Genomic DNA, 18,745 nt, shown 5'->3' with positions numbered 1-18,745 from the left:
TTTATGAACGGAATTTCGTTATTGTTTGTACATGTAGACATGGGTATCGGTGTTTTAGGATAGAGTCAACGGAGAAATAAAAATGTTTTACGATTCTAAATTGACAGAATTTAATCAAAAACTAAACTGTTAGGACCAACATTGTTTGGTAGAAATATGTTTGAATATCAGAGATTGATTTGCAAAAATTAAAAAAAAATGGTCAGGTTAATGAGAAAATTAAACTTTATTGAAGCACTTATGCATTTTATATGGGGCAATATAATACAAAATGGCGGCAAGTATACGTCACAAAAGTCACGTGATGTCTGACTTAGTTGGATATGGAACTGTGCCGTCGCTAATGTCAATTCATTTCATATATACGAAGTGTTCTTCATAACTCTGTGACTAGACTCAAGCTAGTAGCCACTTTTAGCAGCCACTTTTAGCAGCCAATCAAGATAGCAGCAACTTTTTTCCAGCTTCCAATTTTGATGATATGTCTAAAAACCCAAAAACTATAACAGACTCGAAAGTTCCAAAAATCTCAAAATCTAAGTTAAGTGTAATTTAAGAGCGAAATTCGACAATTTCACGGCTTGTAGTGATTCTCAAAGGATTTCAATCCGTTTTAAATACCAATAATGATAGCAGCCACTTTTTCTCTTGAAATTTTAGCTACCAATACGATATGTAATATATTTTAACGTCTAAATGACCACAGGTGTTCCGCCTTACAAGTGAACGTTGAACAAACCAACACAAATGACAACTATATATATATATATGTTTAAGTTTTCAAGTAACATTTTTTATGAAATTTAATACATTTTGACATTGCAAAATGCTTATTTTGAAAAGATTTCTAGGATCGTTTTTTAAATATAGATCTTTGAACTTTGAGGTTTTTTGTTATTAAATTTCGAGTGGCCATCATCTTGTTTCATATGTTTATCCCTTTTGCACGACTGGGGTGTTTTTCGAAACAGTATGTCTTAGTTTAATAATTTAACATTCTTTTAAACTATTTATTGCCATGGTGAATGGCTCTAAGGGACGACATCAAAATATAGTTTTTTCACTGATTTTTTTTATGTCGTCCCCAGGTAGAGAAAGTCCCTATGCAAATCAAAAATTTGTACATTTTCACGTATCTAATTATAAAATGATTTTCTCAAAGATGTTTATGTTTGAATTTTTTTACAAAATTCTGTATCAGATTGTCCGGTGTTGCCACGATGTCTCAGATGCAGGGGTTCGAATTCCGCTGTTAGAACAAAAACTTACTTCACAAATTTGCAGATCTAACATTGTTGTACTAATAGTATATTTGAGGTATATATATTTTAAAGATTATGGTCTTGTTGTTTCACAAGAGGAAAAAACAGAAAAAGAACAGACGACAACGTACTCCAACCAATGACAGCACCAGCTCACATGGACAATCTGGTTATGTAAGCTGAAAAATGTAGCGATCTTTCAGGTTTTGCTATATGCACAAAGATGGCGCCTTTTCTATTGATAGTTTGATGGTTCGTACGTATATATACGTTACTACGTTGATTGGGTCTATCTCTTTGACCTTAATATAACCAGATACAACAAAAGTTGAAATCTGTCGATACCATCGCACAAGAGCCAACTATACATTGCAATTGGAAATATTTAGTTCCTAAATAGTTAAAATGTAATAAAATAAAGTTTTAAAATCAAGGTTGATCGTGTTAATGGTTTCATGATTTGAAAGAAAATGTTGTATTTTTTGTTTGAATTTTGATTCGAGTTTACTTTACAGTGGTAAATCAACCTTCTCCCTCCTTTTTTGATCACCAAAAATATATTTCTTGTTTTTCACGATTCATTTGAAATTTTTAGCTTAAAGTAGTCCATGTTTCAGTACACCACGCTACGCTTTGTGGCTTTTCTTCACCTTTAAGGGATTGGCCCCCCTTTCAAAATATCTTTGATCCGCACCTGCCTTATGATTGTTTCCAGTTAAAGTACGTAGTAGGTACTGTTGCTGATGGAATGATGGACACCAACACTCCCTTTTGCAGTAATCAAATTCGATACTGTTGTAGCTAAGATTACGAATTTTAAATTTCAAATCTTTTAGACACAAAATTTAAAATTCAGATCCAACTTCCTCAACGGCGAACTGCCCTTTTATGATTTTAACTCTTTTATTAATCTCGTTTGGATAATGGCCCCAGGGTAAGATTGAAAGGGATGATAGGACATGTCTTAGTATTGCTAAATATTTGAATTCTGCTGGAGTTTGATTCATGGTCTCACAATACTACATGTTAGTTAAAAAGCATTAAACATTGCTAAATCTTGGAGAAAAGTGGCTGCGCGCTGCATTGCACAGGAGGTTAGGCTAAACAAGAATCTCACAGTCTATTTTTATCACGTGAAAATAAACCCACGACAGGCCGAGAAATATTTTCCAAACGATATGACAGCAATTATTTTTATTCTACGTAAACTTCATAATTTTTAAGAGATGTCTGTAATAAAAATCATCTACAATAGAAATAAAATAGAGAATGGAAATGAGGAATATGTCAAAGAGACAACAACCCGACCAAAGAGAAAAAAAAACAACCAAAGGTCACTATTGGGTCATAATACAGCGAAAATTCCGCACCCAAAAGGCGTGCTTAAGCTGGCCACTAAACAAAAATGTGTATAGTGATAATAGAGGCCATACTTAACTGGAAAACATATAAAGAACAAAAATTAAAAAAAAAATACATACAAGACTGACAAAGGCCAGAGGGTCCTGGCTTTGGACAGGCGCTAAAATGCGGCGGGGTTAAACATGTTTATGTCCCCCTATACCTCTAGCCAGTTTCAGTAACACGTTGATGCATCATCTTTTTCTTACTTTTTTAACAGACGTAGATTAAAGGATTATTTTGTTTTCTGTTTTGTGTGTCCGGTCGTTCGTCCCTGGTCAGATTTCAATGTTGGTTTACGGTTGCCGTAACGTGCAATGATATTGTCGTCACTCTTATCTGAAACTTGCTACATATGATATTTTGTTGTATATATTATGTATTTTGATTTCTCTCTCGGTTGTCATACTGATGGGTTGGTTTTGTTTTTACTGAAGAAAAAAATCAAAATTTGACATAATGAATACTGGAAGGTTAGAACATTTGCATGTTTCAAAAATGTGATTCGAGACCTTTTTTAAGTGATTTATAAATTAGTGTCGTACAATCTTTCAAATTTTAAAAAAGTTGCAATTCAATTTTATGAGATACAACTTTATATATAAAACAGTATTAAAATTATTTCTGGTTAAACTTTAGAACGGTATTTTTATTTGCGAAAAAAGGGGACAATTCTTGTATTATTACTACAACTCATCGACTTTCAACAATGAGCAAGGCCCATACCGCATTGTCAGTTATAAAAGTCCAAGAAATCACAAATGGATTCTAATAAGTATACCTATAAAAAAAACGGACGTGACTGAGTTCTTGTACATGCCAACAACAAAAAGACAACTTTTAAAGAACGGATCTGCGAATACTCGCAGTTACTGACAGTTAGTTCACAAAGTCAATAACAACAAATAAACAAAATCATGCATCTTAGACTCAATATTATATCTGAGTTTACATTTTTTTCTATCTGTTCGACCAAAACTTCAAATTTATCGTTAATTGGAATTTTTCGAACTGTTTTATTAAAATGTTCGGTCATGCACAACTAAACAATATGACTTCAAATTTAGTCAGCAACTTGACAGTGATGCTTTCTGTTTATGAGTACATCATGTACCTGTTTTTTTTATAATTTGAAATATGAGTGTTGGTATCATTAGGACGGCAACGCATACACTCTTATTTTCTTATTGAAGACAGTTGGGAAAGGTGAATAATTTAAGATGTATTGCTGTTATGTTGACATTTAGATTTTTCACAAAAGGTTTTGGCTTTTCTCATTGTTGAAGGCCGTACGGTGACCTATAGTTGTTAATTTCTGTGTCATTTTGGTCTCTTATGGAGAGTTGTCTCATTGGCAATCATACCACATCTTCTTTTTTTTATATATAATATACTTGGCCAAATATAAGAGTTACCTGTTTTCATTAATGAAATAACTCTTTCATGATATTATCACTAGATAATCACTAGACCTATTAATCCGATGGTTTGTTTTGCGCCTTTTGAATATGCTTTATATTTGATTCCACACAGCGACCATGCATATAAAAATCAGCTAGTGTGGATATTAAATTCCAACCAGATAGATTGTTATTTGAAAATTTTCAACTTCAAAGTAAACAAATTTGCCGTTTGGGTTCGGACATAAATGAAAGAATAATTTCAACAAAATGTATAATTATTTGTAGCTACTGTATATACTGCAGCCTCTCCGTATACTTAATACACTACAATACAATGACACTTATATTAAGTGTAGTGATACGAAGTAAGTGCGGAACGGATGTGAGCTCTCTGCTAGAGATTGATACTGCACCTACATATGTATGTCATATACAATCACATTTACGCCGATCTGGATCCGTGGTGGTCTTAATTTCTGTATTCTTAAACTTTTCAAGGCAATAAGCATTGACAATTGTCATCGCCAACACCCTGATGAAAACATTAAAGTACTATCGAATTTTGGGTAAAATACATTTTGTGCTTTTGAAGTAAATAAAACATAATATACAAAGAACACTTTTAAATGATATTCTCGAGCCACTCATTAATATAATTATTTTATTGAGAAACGAAAATTTAAGATTTAAGCAAAACATTACAGGTAAACGATTAAATCTGTTGAGAGTCTTATGTTTTTTAATGGATAACCACATAAGAACATGATCATTAAATCGCCATATTTTATACTTTCCGAATCATCATTGTAGATTTCTTCAGCGATTGATATTTCCATGCTTTGTATCGTATTCCTGCACTGCTACTTGGTCCAGAAGTGTATTTTCCATTCAAACTAGCTCCGTTTCCAGTCCAGCAACTATAAAACCACCAGGCACCCTTTATAATTGCGTAAGCAGCACAATTCATATCGGGACGTGTGTCATGATCTCTGTCATATGTTGAGAAGTAATAACCGTTGTATTCTGTCATACCATCACCTGAAATTAATTTAAACAAATATTAAACTATGTTCTTATAATTTCGAAGAAAGTAAGTTCATGTTGTTTGTAAACATGGTATAAAATCTAGTTTCTAGTAAAAGATGCATTTTCTCTGTGATTTTCCAATACAGTAAAAAATAACTTAATTTCTCGCTCACACGTTTAGTTACTTCGAATCGATTGCAAATTGCGTTCACACACTTTTCCTTTTTTTTATTATTCGAATCGAATTCGCATTAGAAATGCGTTTTCGTTTAAACCAATATGTTGAAAAACAATAACCGTTGTATTATGTCATACCATCACCTGAAATTATAAAAAAAGATACTCTCTTCTTACAATTTCAAAGAATCTAAATTCACGCTGTTTGTTAGAAATACGGTTTTAAGTAAACAGTGCATTCTTTTTAATTAATATCATTCATATGTTTTGGAATTGAGTGTGATGTTTTTTTCACTGAACTAGTGAACATTTTTGTTTAGGGACCAGCTGAAGCCCGCGACTTCGGGTGTGGAATTTTCGCACTTTGTTGAAGACCCATTGGGGGCCTTATGATGTTATTGGCCTTGTTCGGGTTGTTGTCTCGTTGACACATTCTCCATTTCTATTCACAATTGTATTCTCTTTTCAATGTTTTGCAACCGAATGAAATGATATCTAAGTATATAAAATATTTTTTTTTATTGCAGATTTATTGAAAAATAAAATATTGAATAGATTTGTCAGTCATTTTACTAAATCCTTTGATATAATGCTATACTAGTATAACAAAACTTGTAACACAAAATTTAAAACCTCTGTTACTATAGAGGACAGTAAAGCCTTCTGATTGGCCAATCTCGATACAGTAAAGAAAGTATTGCCACCGTTATCTAAACCTACAATTTCAATTTCTTATATATATTTCAGATCTGAGCGTCACTACTGAATCTTTTGTAGACGAAACGCACGTCTGGAGTCCTAAATTAGAAGCCTATTACAGTGGAGATCACTTCTAACCTCTCATTAGAACTGTCAGAATATTCTGTCATAGAACAGTTCTACCTAGAACTGTTATAAGTAGAACTGTCAGAATCAGTTCTAGGTAGAACTGTCAGGATCAGTTCTAGGGTAGAACTGTCTTAATCAGTTCTAGGTAGAACTGTCCAAATCACTTCTAACCGTTGAACTGTCAACAGAACTGACTAAATAAGTCAGGACTGTAGAACAGTTCTAAACGACGTCACTGCAGTAATGGCACTTTAGAAATTAGAAAAAATAAATCACTTCCAATTACTTTGCTATATATTAAATAGCAGATTTTCTATATTTTCTACTGATCAAACGACTTTTATTACGTTACATGTACAAATATCGAAGTGAATAGAAGGTTACCCAACTCTCTAGCTCATCGGAGAAATATTTGTATAAGATTGCATACGGAAACATCATTGTTTACGTTTCTTCGTTCCCAGTTTTTAACAGTCTCTTCCTAAATAAAGGTGTAACACCACTAATTCAGGCCCGGCCAGAAAGCACATACCAGAAAGTAGTATATATTTAACACAAAATAGTTCCTAAGCATGAGTGTAACTTTCAAAATATGTAGAATATATAGGTATTTTTGGTATCAAATGAAAGCTGAAGGACTGGTGATCATTGTAAAACACTTTTGGACTTTTGATTTTGAATATTAAAAAAAATGCACCAAATTTTAAAAAGAGGATACATTTTGTCTGTTTGTCAGATCTGAAGTACCTGTTTTGGTACATCCAAAGTTCCGGGAACCAGTTCTTTCTTATATGCAATTAAAGGTATGTTGATTTTTTCAGTACAAGACACCATAAAGTGTTGCTTTGAAATGCAATGATTGCCACTTTATTTGAACATAAAACAAAAGAGGTATGCCTACTTGAAACGGAGGAATTTAACATAGAAAGCAATGGGACCATGAATTAGTGGTGTACTTCCTAAAACTCTGCATTTAATTCATAGAATTTGAATCGTAATTTACCTTGTTTGCCTTGGATTTACATTCATTTAAGATTCTGTTTTGACAAATGTTCAAACGAAAATTGTACAGTGGATGAATTATGGGATATTAATGAAAAAAGTGTTGTACAACGTAAAAAAACTATATATACATGATATACATTTGCACCATCTCGTCAATTTAGCCAAACTTATCCATAACGATTATAAATGATATCTGGGAGTCTGCAACTCAGAAAAATATACTGGATCTGAACATGAATGAAACATTTGCCCCTGAACGTTCGGCTACAAACAAAATCATGCATTTTTCTTTGCCTTCTTCAAATTATATTAACAGTATACTATTCCAAGAAGAGAACTTCCCATACATGTACTTTTTATTTTATTTTTAAAATAATGTATATGAATCAGTCATGTGAGTGTTGGATGATGCCATTAAATAGTTTTGTTTAAAAAACAAACATCACAAACTACTGACTTAAACATGTTAAAAAGTCACTTTAGCATGTTTAATGACGGTTCATTATTATGGATACAGACAGGAAATAGCGGCGCGCTAAATTCTTAGATATGGTATAATTTACACCTTGTCGCTATTTGTCTGTTATTACTGGATATCACACAGGTTCCCGTAAAATGTTGATGTCATAAAACAAAATATCTGACGCCACAATGGAAAAGTCATTGTTGTATGCTTCAAAGGTTCAAGAGGTCGGGTCAGCCAGGATTAGCGATAAGGTGTATTGTGTTTCAAAGTTGGTGTCATTTTTATCATACGATCCGTCCTCACATAGAAATAATATTGGTTTACCATGTTTACAATGAGGCCATGTACATGTATATTTACATGATAAAGTGTAAATAAGTTCAGTTTTGGTTGATGCGGTCAAATAATTTTGTTAAAACAACTCTCACTCAGTCTGATATATCGAAACCACTGAAATTTGTTTACAATTCAATATTTTGAATAAAAAGAGGACTTGCTGATATTCTAAATTGAATGTGGAATTTTTTTTGTAGCCAATGTGTTCCAATAGTCATTGATATTGCTGTCATTTGAATTATACAATCCATCGTAATATGTATTACTATAAGTGATTTAGTATGCGGCTATAAATATATTAAAATTTACATAACAAAGTGTAATTATGGTCAGTTTTGGTTGATGCTGTCACATATGGTCAGTTTTGGTTGATGCTGTCAAATATGGTCAGTTTTGGTTGATGCGGACAAATAATTTTGTTATATTCATGAGTCAGTCTGAGATATCAAAACTACTGAAATTAGTTTTAATACAATTCAAAATTTTGATGAAAAAGAGGACATGCTGGCACTATAAACTGATGTGAGCATAATTTTATTTTCCAATATTGCTTTCATTTATATTAAACAATCCATCCTGATATAAAAACATAGTTACGTGATTTACTTTGCGGCTATTAAGATTGACATCATGTTCATAATAAAGTGCAAATATGGTCAGTTTTGGTTGATGCGGACAAATTATTTTGTTATACCAGTCAGTCTGAGGTATGAAAACTACTGATATTTTTTTTATGATGCAATATTTTGAATAAAAAGAGGACATGCTGGCATTCTAAATTGATGCAAATGAAATTAGGTAGCATTGTGTTCCAATATTTTTATTATTTGTATTTTCATGATTTTACAATCCATCTTTACATAAAAATATTACAGATTTAATATGCAACTATAAGAGTTACATAAAAAAGAGCAAATATGGTCAGTTTTGGTTGATGCGGTCAAATATGGTCCGTTTTGGTTGATGCTGTCAAATATGGTCAGTTTTGATTGATTCAGACAAACAATACGACCGTTGAATAAATTCTTCATGCTTAAAGTTTTGTTTAAAGGCTCAGTAAGTTATGTTGTAGTAAAAACTTTAATGTTGGGGTACGCCCTTTTACATCCCCAAAATTGTGTATATTGGAACGGAAGCCAAAACAAATGAAAAGAGCAGTTTTACATTGAAATGTACATTCACTCTCCTACTGCTAATTTTATTTATATGTACTACATTAGATATGAAAGCAACAGAGCACTGTTACACACAGTATTCTTTGATGAGTGCTTTTCAACAGTATTAATTATTAAAAACGTGTTCTACTGACTGAATTTCAATTCCAATAATGGCTAAAATCTATATACTATTTTACTTTTTTTATTAATATATTAGTAATGTTTAGAAGGCTGTATGTTCCGAATCTACATTAGGTCCTAACTATGAGCACTTCAAACAAATTTGGTGAAACTGTTGACAACAAATTTAGCTGATAGTTATACTGTGAAATGATAAGTGCAGACACACACATTTCCCCTTTGGTATTTGAAGAATACACATAATTTTACCTCACCGTTAGTTTTTCCTTCATGATACTGCGTTTATGGTCAAGTACCTCAATTATTATTTTCAGAGAAAAATTAAAATTGAACTGGCATTTATTTTAAATTTGGTTTAAATTTCAGTCAATTAACAGAAAGAAAAGCTTTTTTTGTAATTTAGTAAAATTCATTTCAAGATAAGGCATTGTTTACATGACATGAAAATAAAGATATTTATCACAATACAAGATTTGGGAAAATTCCTGTTACAAATAAGTTTTATGTATCGATATTGATAAATCACATATTCAAGAAAAACGTTGAATGTACATAGTATGGCAGATTAATATATCTGGATCATGTGCTGTTCGTTGTTGTGCTCTCTATTGTGTGTAACATTTCGGAAGTAAAAGCTTGGGGTTAATATTGTTTGTTGTACTGACAAATATATTTTGTGCGAAAGCCGAGAAGTCTTATTCATATTAACAAACATTTGGGGAAAAACTATTCACAAATGCATAGATTCCCATCACCAACATACATACTTAAACCTCAAGACTTGACACCATTTTTATAGAGTCGTAATGACTATTTGCCTTTTTACTACAAATATATACAAATATGTATAAGTAAATAACGGTGTTTCGGGATTTTATAAGCTAAGTTCTATCGTAGTAAGGGTCCAATCTCAAAAGTCTCCCTATTTAAAAGTCTTGTTTTTGATGGTGCTCTTTTTAATTTTTACTGCGTTTATACGCAATGATAGGCATCTGTTTAAATATTGTTTTTCAATATTCATCTCTTTGACAATTCTGCAAATGTTTCTTAATAGCTCTGTTAAGATTTCTAACTGAAGGGTTATATTCAGTTACCAGTGTAAGTAGCTAGAATTTCCCTTTTTCTAAAATTATCTGACAGGGTACTGCATCGTTTACTCTTGTATGTCACATCTTATATGTTTTTTGCAGTTTCTAACTTATCATAGCCTCTATCTATAAGTTTATTTTCCAGAGACATCAGATGTTTATCAAGATCAGTTTCATTGCTATATAGTGTATTATGTTACGAATTATTTCTGTTCTAATACTTTTAAAAGTTTGTCGAGGATATGCACTTGTAATTGGGAGATACTGATAAGTTTCAGTTCAGTTGGACAGCAAACGCCTGAATCTGACAGATAAAGGTCAACTTGTCGACACAAAAAGGACCCGTATGTGAAATGTTTACGCCCACAAACAGCGACCCGTAATGGCCTATAATTTTTTCTACGGCATCTTTGAGAACGATGTCCCGTTCTGTAGTAAATTAAAACATTAAATTAACTAAAACATAGAAAAGTAAGTGTAAAAAAACAATTGAAAGATATATTTGTAGATGAATGGTTATGCATGATACGCTGACAATGTGCGCAATGTCCTTTAATCCAAGATTGAAAATTAGTTTGTTTCCTACGTCAAAATGGCGGATTTCAATGTTTACATTTTTTCCTCTATTTATAATCTGACACAATTTCTTATCCAATCATTATGTAGCAATTTTATTATTGATTTTTGAAGATTATCCAATTACATTTACCGTTAGAAAGTGGCTACACGTTACCAGCCATCGTTACAAAGTAGCCGTGTGTTTTGTGGGGATACCTTGGGAATGTTGTGTGTTCAAAAGTTATGGTAAAAATCAATGTTTTCTTCATTAAATTTCCATGCAATTCACAATTCATAACAGCAAATCCATTCTTAACAGACCTCATATGGTAAACAGACATATTTAACTGTCTGTTTTAGCAAAAATTCGTGTAAATAAGCCTGATGGGTCGTTTTGAATTCAAGCACAGCAGACAAACACGTGGTAGATTGTTTATGTTTGATAGTTTGTTTACCTTAATTGCACGTTGATGTTACTATATACTTACAACCTTTATCGTGTTATACTTTCAATAGTTATATAATACATCTTGCCTAAGAAACACGTCTAGCTAGGTGCAAGGAATTCCTTTACTAGGACTTTAAACAATGAGGGTGTAATGATGTTTACAAATTACCATATTTACATTACAGCATTTTTTTTGCATTTGATATATTTCATATACATGTACTGTACATTTTATGTATACAAAGATCAATAGAATAAATGAACATCCATGGGTTTAATTTCCACCCTAGGTATAAATTGTGATACTCATTAAAGGTTGGAACAAATAGAGCAGATTGCAATTGACAATAATCTAATGTCTAAAATGCTAATTGAAGGGGGCCAAGTCCTCAACATCATTTTTTTCTAGTATTAGTAAGGGAATACTTCACATATAGTCCAGGGGCTTAGTCCTGTCATTTTTGTCTCTGATATTTCCTTATTTATATTATCATTTCTATTATTCTCTTGTACATGTAGTAAGACAAAAACTATTGTTACTCTTATATATTCCTCATTTGCCTGAAAACAATGGAATTTATTCATTGTTGATGTATGTAAAGGGACTTGTAATTTAACTGTCACTGCTAACAGACACTTGGACTCTGGTGATAAGTTTCTAGACTGTTATCTCATTGGCAATTATACCATATTTAAATGTCAGTTTCCCCTTTATAACTTTTTAAGAAAAGAATTTAATGATAATACAATAATAAGTTGTAAAAATTTTGAAAAGTTAAGCACAAGTGCCAAATGTAATTGGCTTTTTATTCAAGTAAACCTAGAGGTATTGAAAAGTGTTGCAATTTAAAATAAATGTTTTGAGGTCAGAAAATTATCAATAAAGTGCAGATATTGTTTTAATTAAGACTTTACATATATATTTGCCTGTTAATACATGTAGAATATATAATTGTTATGCCTTTTTTTCTAATATATGTGTGGCTCTGATCTGGCTGTGGTTTAAAATCTATATAACAACATTATTGTGTCAATTATAAACATCATTGCAATACATTACTTTGCTCTTCATGGGCTCTTTAATTGGAATAACATATCTTATCTTATACCATATCTCTTTATTTTAGTACTGACAAGCTTAGTCAATGATCATGATGATTGTAAATCCAGATAATATCATGAGATTTTTTTTTATAAAAGTAAATAATGTGATTAAATTGATTATCTCAATTCTAAGAACTGACATTCTGATTTGATACTATGAGATTATTTCTGATATCAGAATAATAAATATCTCATTGTTGTCCTTTTTAAAACTAAATTCTGAACATACTGTATTTAAGTCAGTTTTGTTTTTGTCTGAGACTACTATAACATGGGAAGTGACCAATCTCTATGTAATACATTGTAGTAGTCTCAGGTTTTTGTTTTTTTAGTTCAATTGAATATGCATTTTAGGGCAGGAAAATATGAATTTGGATTAAATTTGAAGTTGATTCAGTATATTTTATGACATAATACCACTATTTTATTTCAACAAAGCATTTTCAAACTTTATTTACTGGTCAACTTAGCTTATTATTCAATCAATAACTAAATTGAAAGGACTCAACAGTTGGTTGCAGGACTTTTGAATTCAAATGTAAGAAGGAAAAAAAATAAAGCAAAACTTGAAATAATACAAATAATAGGAATTATGAGATCTGCATGATATCAGATTGCAATGTGACAGCTTTTTTTCAGCTATCTGTGTGTTGATTATTATGTTTTAAATCCCTTTCTGGTTCTTTGGGTGTTCAGATTTTTTTCTCTTGATTAAGGCAAGCTATACTTGTACATCTTATATAGTTTCTTATCTCAGGGTGAATCCAGACAATTTTAAACATGGGTGGTGGTATTCTCAACCAAGATTAAAAAGGAGGGTTCCAACTATATGATCCCATTCAAATGCATTAATATTCCATAAAAAGAGGAGGATCCAATCTCCAGGCCCCCTGGGATCACCCACTGTATTTTAAAGCAGGTATAATAACACAAAAATTGTACATGTACTTCTGTCCACTGCAAATTGATTTTATTTTCATTCAATGGTAATGTTCACAATTTTGAAGACCATATTTCCTTTTTTTCCATATTTTTGTTTTAATGTTATGAAAAGTTCAATTCTATTGTAACACAGGTTCTGCTGACAAATGACTGATAAACCCTTCTTGTATCCTTCTATCTACCAAAAGGTGTTTGAGAATATACAATATAAAGTCCAAGTTTCAGAGAAAAGTCAGTTAAATGTATAATTTTCTTCTTTGGAAGTGTTCAATAACCTGTAAAGTACTTGAACAAAATGTCATATTCAACCTTTCCATGACTATTTTAATGTTACAACAGTAGAGGAACATGGAATATTGAAAAGTTATTCAAGAAATCGTCGAAATATATCTGCAATCATTAATTTTACTCGAATTTACTGTTGTGAACTTGCAATATCCAACGATGCGCGTACCGAGTTATCTCCTTTTGATCTCCGCTTCGGCACGAATAAGCTGACACAATTGCGTATCCGGGGTTTTTGTGATCTGTTAGAGTATATAAAGAACCAAAAAATGGTTTTACTTCATATGTTATACCCCTCAACACGTTACCAAACCTATTTAAGGAATTATTAAGGATTTTCCGTGGACCTACGCAAATTTTCAGAAAAAAAGTTTCACTTCACTCGTGAATTTATAACATTTTAACAACACTTTGTAATAATAATTATATAAAATAAGGAAGCTAATTCAATCTAGAATTGACCACTTTGGTTTTTATTAATGTACGAGTACAAATAAGTCAATACGAGTCCAAAAACCACGAGGCATGCACGTTTACCAAAAAATCGTAAACTCTGACCTTTTATCACATGACTAATGTATTGACCTTAGAAGCCATTAAATCGTTTGCCGTCCAACTGAGTTGGTTTGACATGTTACATGATGTTAAGGACACCTTTCGATTTAAAACACTCCTTGTTGTACACATCAGTATCTAAGTACGTCACTTCTGTATTGGAACAATTATACATAAACTGAGGTAGAGGGTCTATATTGTTGCAATTACAAACACATCAATACGCTGCCATGCTGGGAAACTGGGATGTCAAATGCTCACGATAAATCTGTAACAATATAGTGTGTTAAATGTCCTCCTTTACATAGTGGTGCTCCTATTAAAGGGGAGAATACATACAACCGGAAGCTACATTTGACATATCCTATTGGAATCGGTATCGGATTCAAGTCGAAACTTGTAAATGTTTGATTATATTGATAATTTGGAAAACAAAGGGTCTGGAATGGTATGATTTTCAATAAACACCATTATCCTATTTTAGTTATATATTGTTGAATTCATTGATTCGTCGAATTTATGTTAGTTCGACTTACATATTGGACTTCGTTATTTCAGTTGTGTAGATACTTGTAATTTAGAGAAACTTAATATATTATATTTGATCGTCTCGAAAAAGTAATAATACACAATCAGAGAAACTAGGTATATTCTTTTGACAAACTCGAGATCGAAGGAAGCTTTTTAAATTTGCAGATATACAAAATTAATTTATCTTATTCATTTTCATTTTGTATCAGTACTCATTTTTCCTTCATATAATATCGGAACCATTATTTTAACACTGATATAAATGTATAGACATAAATGTATTACCTGCATTGCCTGAATAGCCACTTATATTAAGTCTGTACTTGTCCGATGCGCCGTCAATTTTGAAATTCTTGAAATTAGCATATCTTTTACTTCCGTCCCAGTCCTCTAGGTTTATTTTTAACTCGTGTGTTCCAATTGATGTCAGTAATGCAATGTTCCTGTTACCTGTTAAGTAAAAAAAAGTATTATGCAAATTACAGCTACATGTTGTATACCATACATCTATGACTACTTGTCGGCAATTTGACGTAATAAAAGCAAATATCTTGATAAGTTTTATCGGAATTAAATGTATTGCTGTTCTTGAACAGAGTTGGTTTACAGTCACTCTATAGTTAGTGTGACAAGTCTTGTTTGTCATAAGTTTCTTTTCTGCGATCAGGCCTAGGTGTTGATTGAATTTTATCAAACAAGGTAATCTTGTGGTACACGAATCGTTACTAAACGAACTTGTAAATAATATATTCACTAACAAAGTTAAAATATGTAGTCAATCATCAGTCCAGTGATCATGTTTGTAGTCTTTCTGTACGACTACTAGGAAGACTTGTCACACAAACTAGAGAACGACTTACGAAATGAATTGTTTTACAAGAGTGACTAACTATGGACACGTATTTGCACCAATCAATCAAAACAGCAATTTCTTTACCCGGTCGTCCGGTTAATATTTAATGGTTTCTTAAAACACAAATGTCACTCATCATTTTACAAGAACTTTCCACCTAATTTGTGAAATTTGTTATTTGTTGTCTTAATCTTTTGCCATCCCAGGATGTAATATTTCCACGGGAAGTTAAGTTCAAGTAAAATCTATCAGTCATACATTAACTTTTATGTGTTTTTTTAATCACACAATTCTAATTAAAAAGAATTAAAACTAAGATTACCTAGCCAAAACTCCCTATTTAGATCCCCAAATCCATTTTCGTAATCTTCCCAATTTCGGTAGAACTCTGTTGAGCCATCAAAACGTTTTTGAATAACCTGAAAAGAACGTATTGTACGCAAATTATATACAGATTATAACAGTTTACTGGTTTGTGAATCGCCTTCTTGCATTGTCATAATGTATGGACACCATCACCATTTGGTTGACCGTTATGTAATCCGTTTCACAGATAATATCAATTATGTTCAGTATGTCGTTACTAAAATCCCGTTCCCTTTTCACGAATTGGACCTATCGAAATAGACTATTTACCGGCTTTGTAATAGCATGGGCAACATGACGGGTGCCACATGTGGAGTAGGATCAGCTTACCTTTATAGAACACATGAGATCACCCCAACATCTTTGGTGCGGTTCGTGTTGCTTATTGTACCCTATTTGTGATATTTTGTGACATGTTTACCTATTGTGTCTGTTTGTTGTCAATATAATGAAATTTGGTGCGACTGTCATACAAGTTAGAGGTTTAGCTAGCTTTAACACCGGTTTTAATCCACCATTTTCTACATAAGAAAATGCCTGTACCAAGTCATGAATATGACAGTTGTTATCCATTTGTTTGATGTGTTTGAGTTTTTGATTTTTTTCCATTTTATTAGGAACTTTCCTTTTTGAATTTTCCTCGGAGCTCAGTATTTTTGGGATTTTACTTTTTAAAGCCAATATTGTATCCAATTGCCATATATTAGGAAAGATCAGTACTGTAAGCATTTAGAACAGCTGGTTCTTACACTACGCCTCTATTTAGGATGATATATAATATTCATAGATATTTTGTTTGGTTTATCTACTGGTTCACAAAATATGATATCCATAGTTCATCCAATAGAGATACATCTTGGTATTTTTTCTGTATAAATACGGTTTGATAGCGTGAAATTGAATCAAGGCTAAGGAAAGAGAGAGAAATATTACAGAAAGTTCAAGTCATATAAATGTTTTAAATATGCCACACAAAGTTAACCCTATTTTTCACCTTTGCCAAAAAAGTTCTATTCTAGGATATAATGTAACGAAACTTCAAAGTAAAATAAAAATATTATTAGTAAATTAATCTATGTATATGTCGTGTACATTTTATTATTTTGTACAGGTTATTACTTGTACAAAATTTTCATACAAGAAATTACTCGTATGATGCCATCATACAGGTTATTACTTGACAATGTATAAATATAATTGTACAAGTAATAACCTGTACAAATTTTGTGGAAAAAAAGGTAATAATAATAATTTTGCTTCCTGTACATTCCCAATAGTCTCTCTGTATCTTTCACGTGTAAATATTAAATTATTAGAAGATTTATTGTCATCAAACAATTTAATTATTTCAACATGAAATTTCTTTTCTATACTGTTTTCCATCTTAACACTTTAGTTTTTAATACTTAGATGAACAGTTTTGTTCATATATTTGATATATCAAATGTACTCACATATTGAGAGTGTATACCCTAGCAAAGTAATGAATTATATGTTAAAAGGGAAACAATTTGTTGTGAACTTTAAATAGGCCAAGGTAAAATAATGATTTGTACAAGTTATTATCTTTTTCTCCACAAAATTTGTACAGGTTATTACTTGTACAATTATATTTATACAAGTAATAACCTGCATGATGGCATCATACAAGTAATTACTTGTATGCAAATTTTGTACAAGTAATAACCTGTACAAAATAATAACATGTACACGATATATATATATATATATATATACAGAAGTGCTTAAAGTCGATATCATGGAGAATGGTAAATATAGTGAGATAATGGTATTTCAATGTGGGTTTTTTTACTTTTCAAGGAAATCAAGCAAAAAATATACAAGTATTTTAACAAAAGGTATGTTGTATATCTCTGTCGTCATGCCAGTGTTCGCTTCTTTTATGTTCTTTTCTAAACTACAGTTGAATAATAATTTCTATTTTAAAAAAAACTTATCATAAGTGAAAATAAGAAAACGGTTCTAGAAAAAATGATTATGCTTACCGTCCAGTTCTCATCCTCACACAGAACCTTGAATGTGTGGAGTTGGTCAGGTGAAACAGTGTTTATATCAGATTTGGCACCCACAATATCTTTGCATTCTGTTCCTTCAATTATAAAACAAAAGTAATGTGTTCAATAATTTCTATCGTATCTTATCAAAGCTGTTTCAATTATCATATTCCCATTCATATGATATTATATACTTCATTTCTCTTACCGCAGTGTCCTTTTATATATTTATTGCACGAAGAGATATATCTCGCATCAGACAGAGTGTGATACGAAAATGTGATATGAAAACTGCGTTAAGGTGGTATGGGTGTCTTCCTCCATCTTGGATTGTAAAAACAGAGAATCAAAGGTCCAGATTTTCCATCAAGTTAGCAAAATTTGATGCAGGAATGCAGATGTTTAATGTACATTTTCATTTAAAAGTACCAATTTATAAGAATTGATTATTTTTGTTTGTTTTTATTATTTTTTTAATATTGGCATTTTAAGGGGAGGTAACTCTAAAAAAAAGTGCATTTTCTGAAGGATTCTGTATGGAATTTTCCTATTTTGTATTTTAGCCGGAAAAAACGTACGGTGACACTATATTTTATTTTGATATTCTCAAAGCAGTGTCTGAAAGCTATCTTTTCCTGAAGTATTTAACAATTCTATCATTTTGTTTAGTTTCTAATCACAAAATGGTGTTTTTTCCTGTATAATCCATACAAAATGTGTCATAATTTTTTGTTATATTTTTCAACATGTATCAATAGATACAACGTTTTGGCAAAGTATGAACAAATTCTATCATTT

General features: G+C 31.5%; 1 protein-coding gene across 3 annotated transcripts in view; it reads right to left on the bottom strand.

Moving 5' to 3' along the window:
• Nucleotides 1–4,713: 4,713 nt before the first annotated feature.
• LOC139501427 (fibrinogen-like protein 1) overlaps nucleotides 4,714–18,745 on the bottom strand; it is a 77,469-nt gene continuing 63,437 nt past the window's right edge. The window contains exons 3-5 of one of the 3 annotated variants that reach the window (XM_071290505.1): nucleotides 15,889–15,985; nucleotides 14,999–15,163; nucleotides 4,714–5,104 (exon numbers count right to left, since the gene is read on the bottom strand). In XM_071290505.1, the coding sequence (XP_071146606.1) occupies nucleotides 4,851–5,104; nucleotides 14,999–15,163; nucleotides 15,889–15,985 (516 nt within the window). In that variant the 3' untranslated portion in view covers nucleotides 4,714–4,850. Of the gene's footprint in view, nucleotides 5,105–5,383; nucleotides 5,414–14,998; nucleotides 15,164–15,888; nucleotides 15,986–18,745 lie in introns of those variants that run through there. The other 2 variants (XM_071290507.1, XM_071290506.1) reach the window with 2 other exon arrangements.

Source organism: Mytilus edulis, chromosome 13 (assembly GCF_963676685.1).
Source record: "Mytilus edulis chromosome 13, xbMytEdul2.2, whole genome shotgun sequence".
NCBI classification, from domain to species: Eukaryota; Metazoa; Mollusca; class Bivalvia; order Mytilida; family Mytilidae; genus Mytilus; species Mytilus edulis.
The sequence above is the reverse complement of the archived record's forward strand: the minus strand, read 5'-3'. Positions and strand labels throughout refer to the sequence as shown.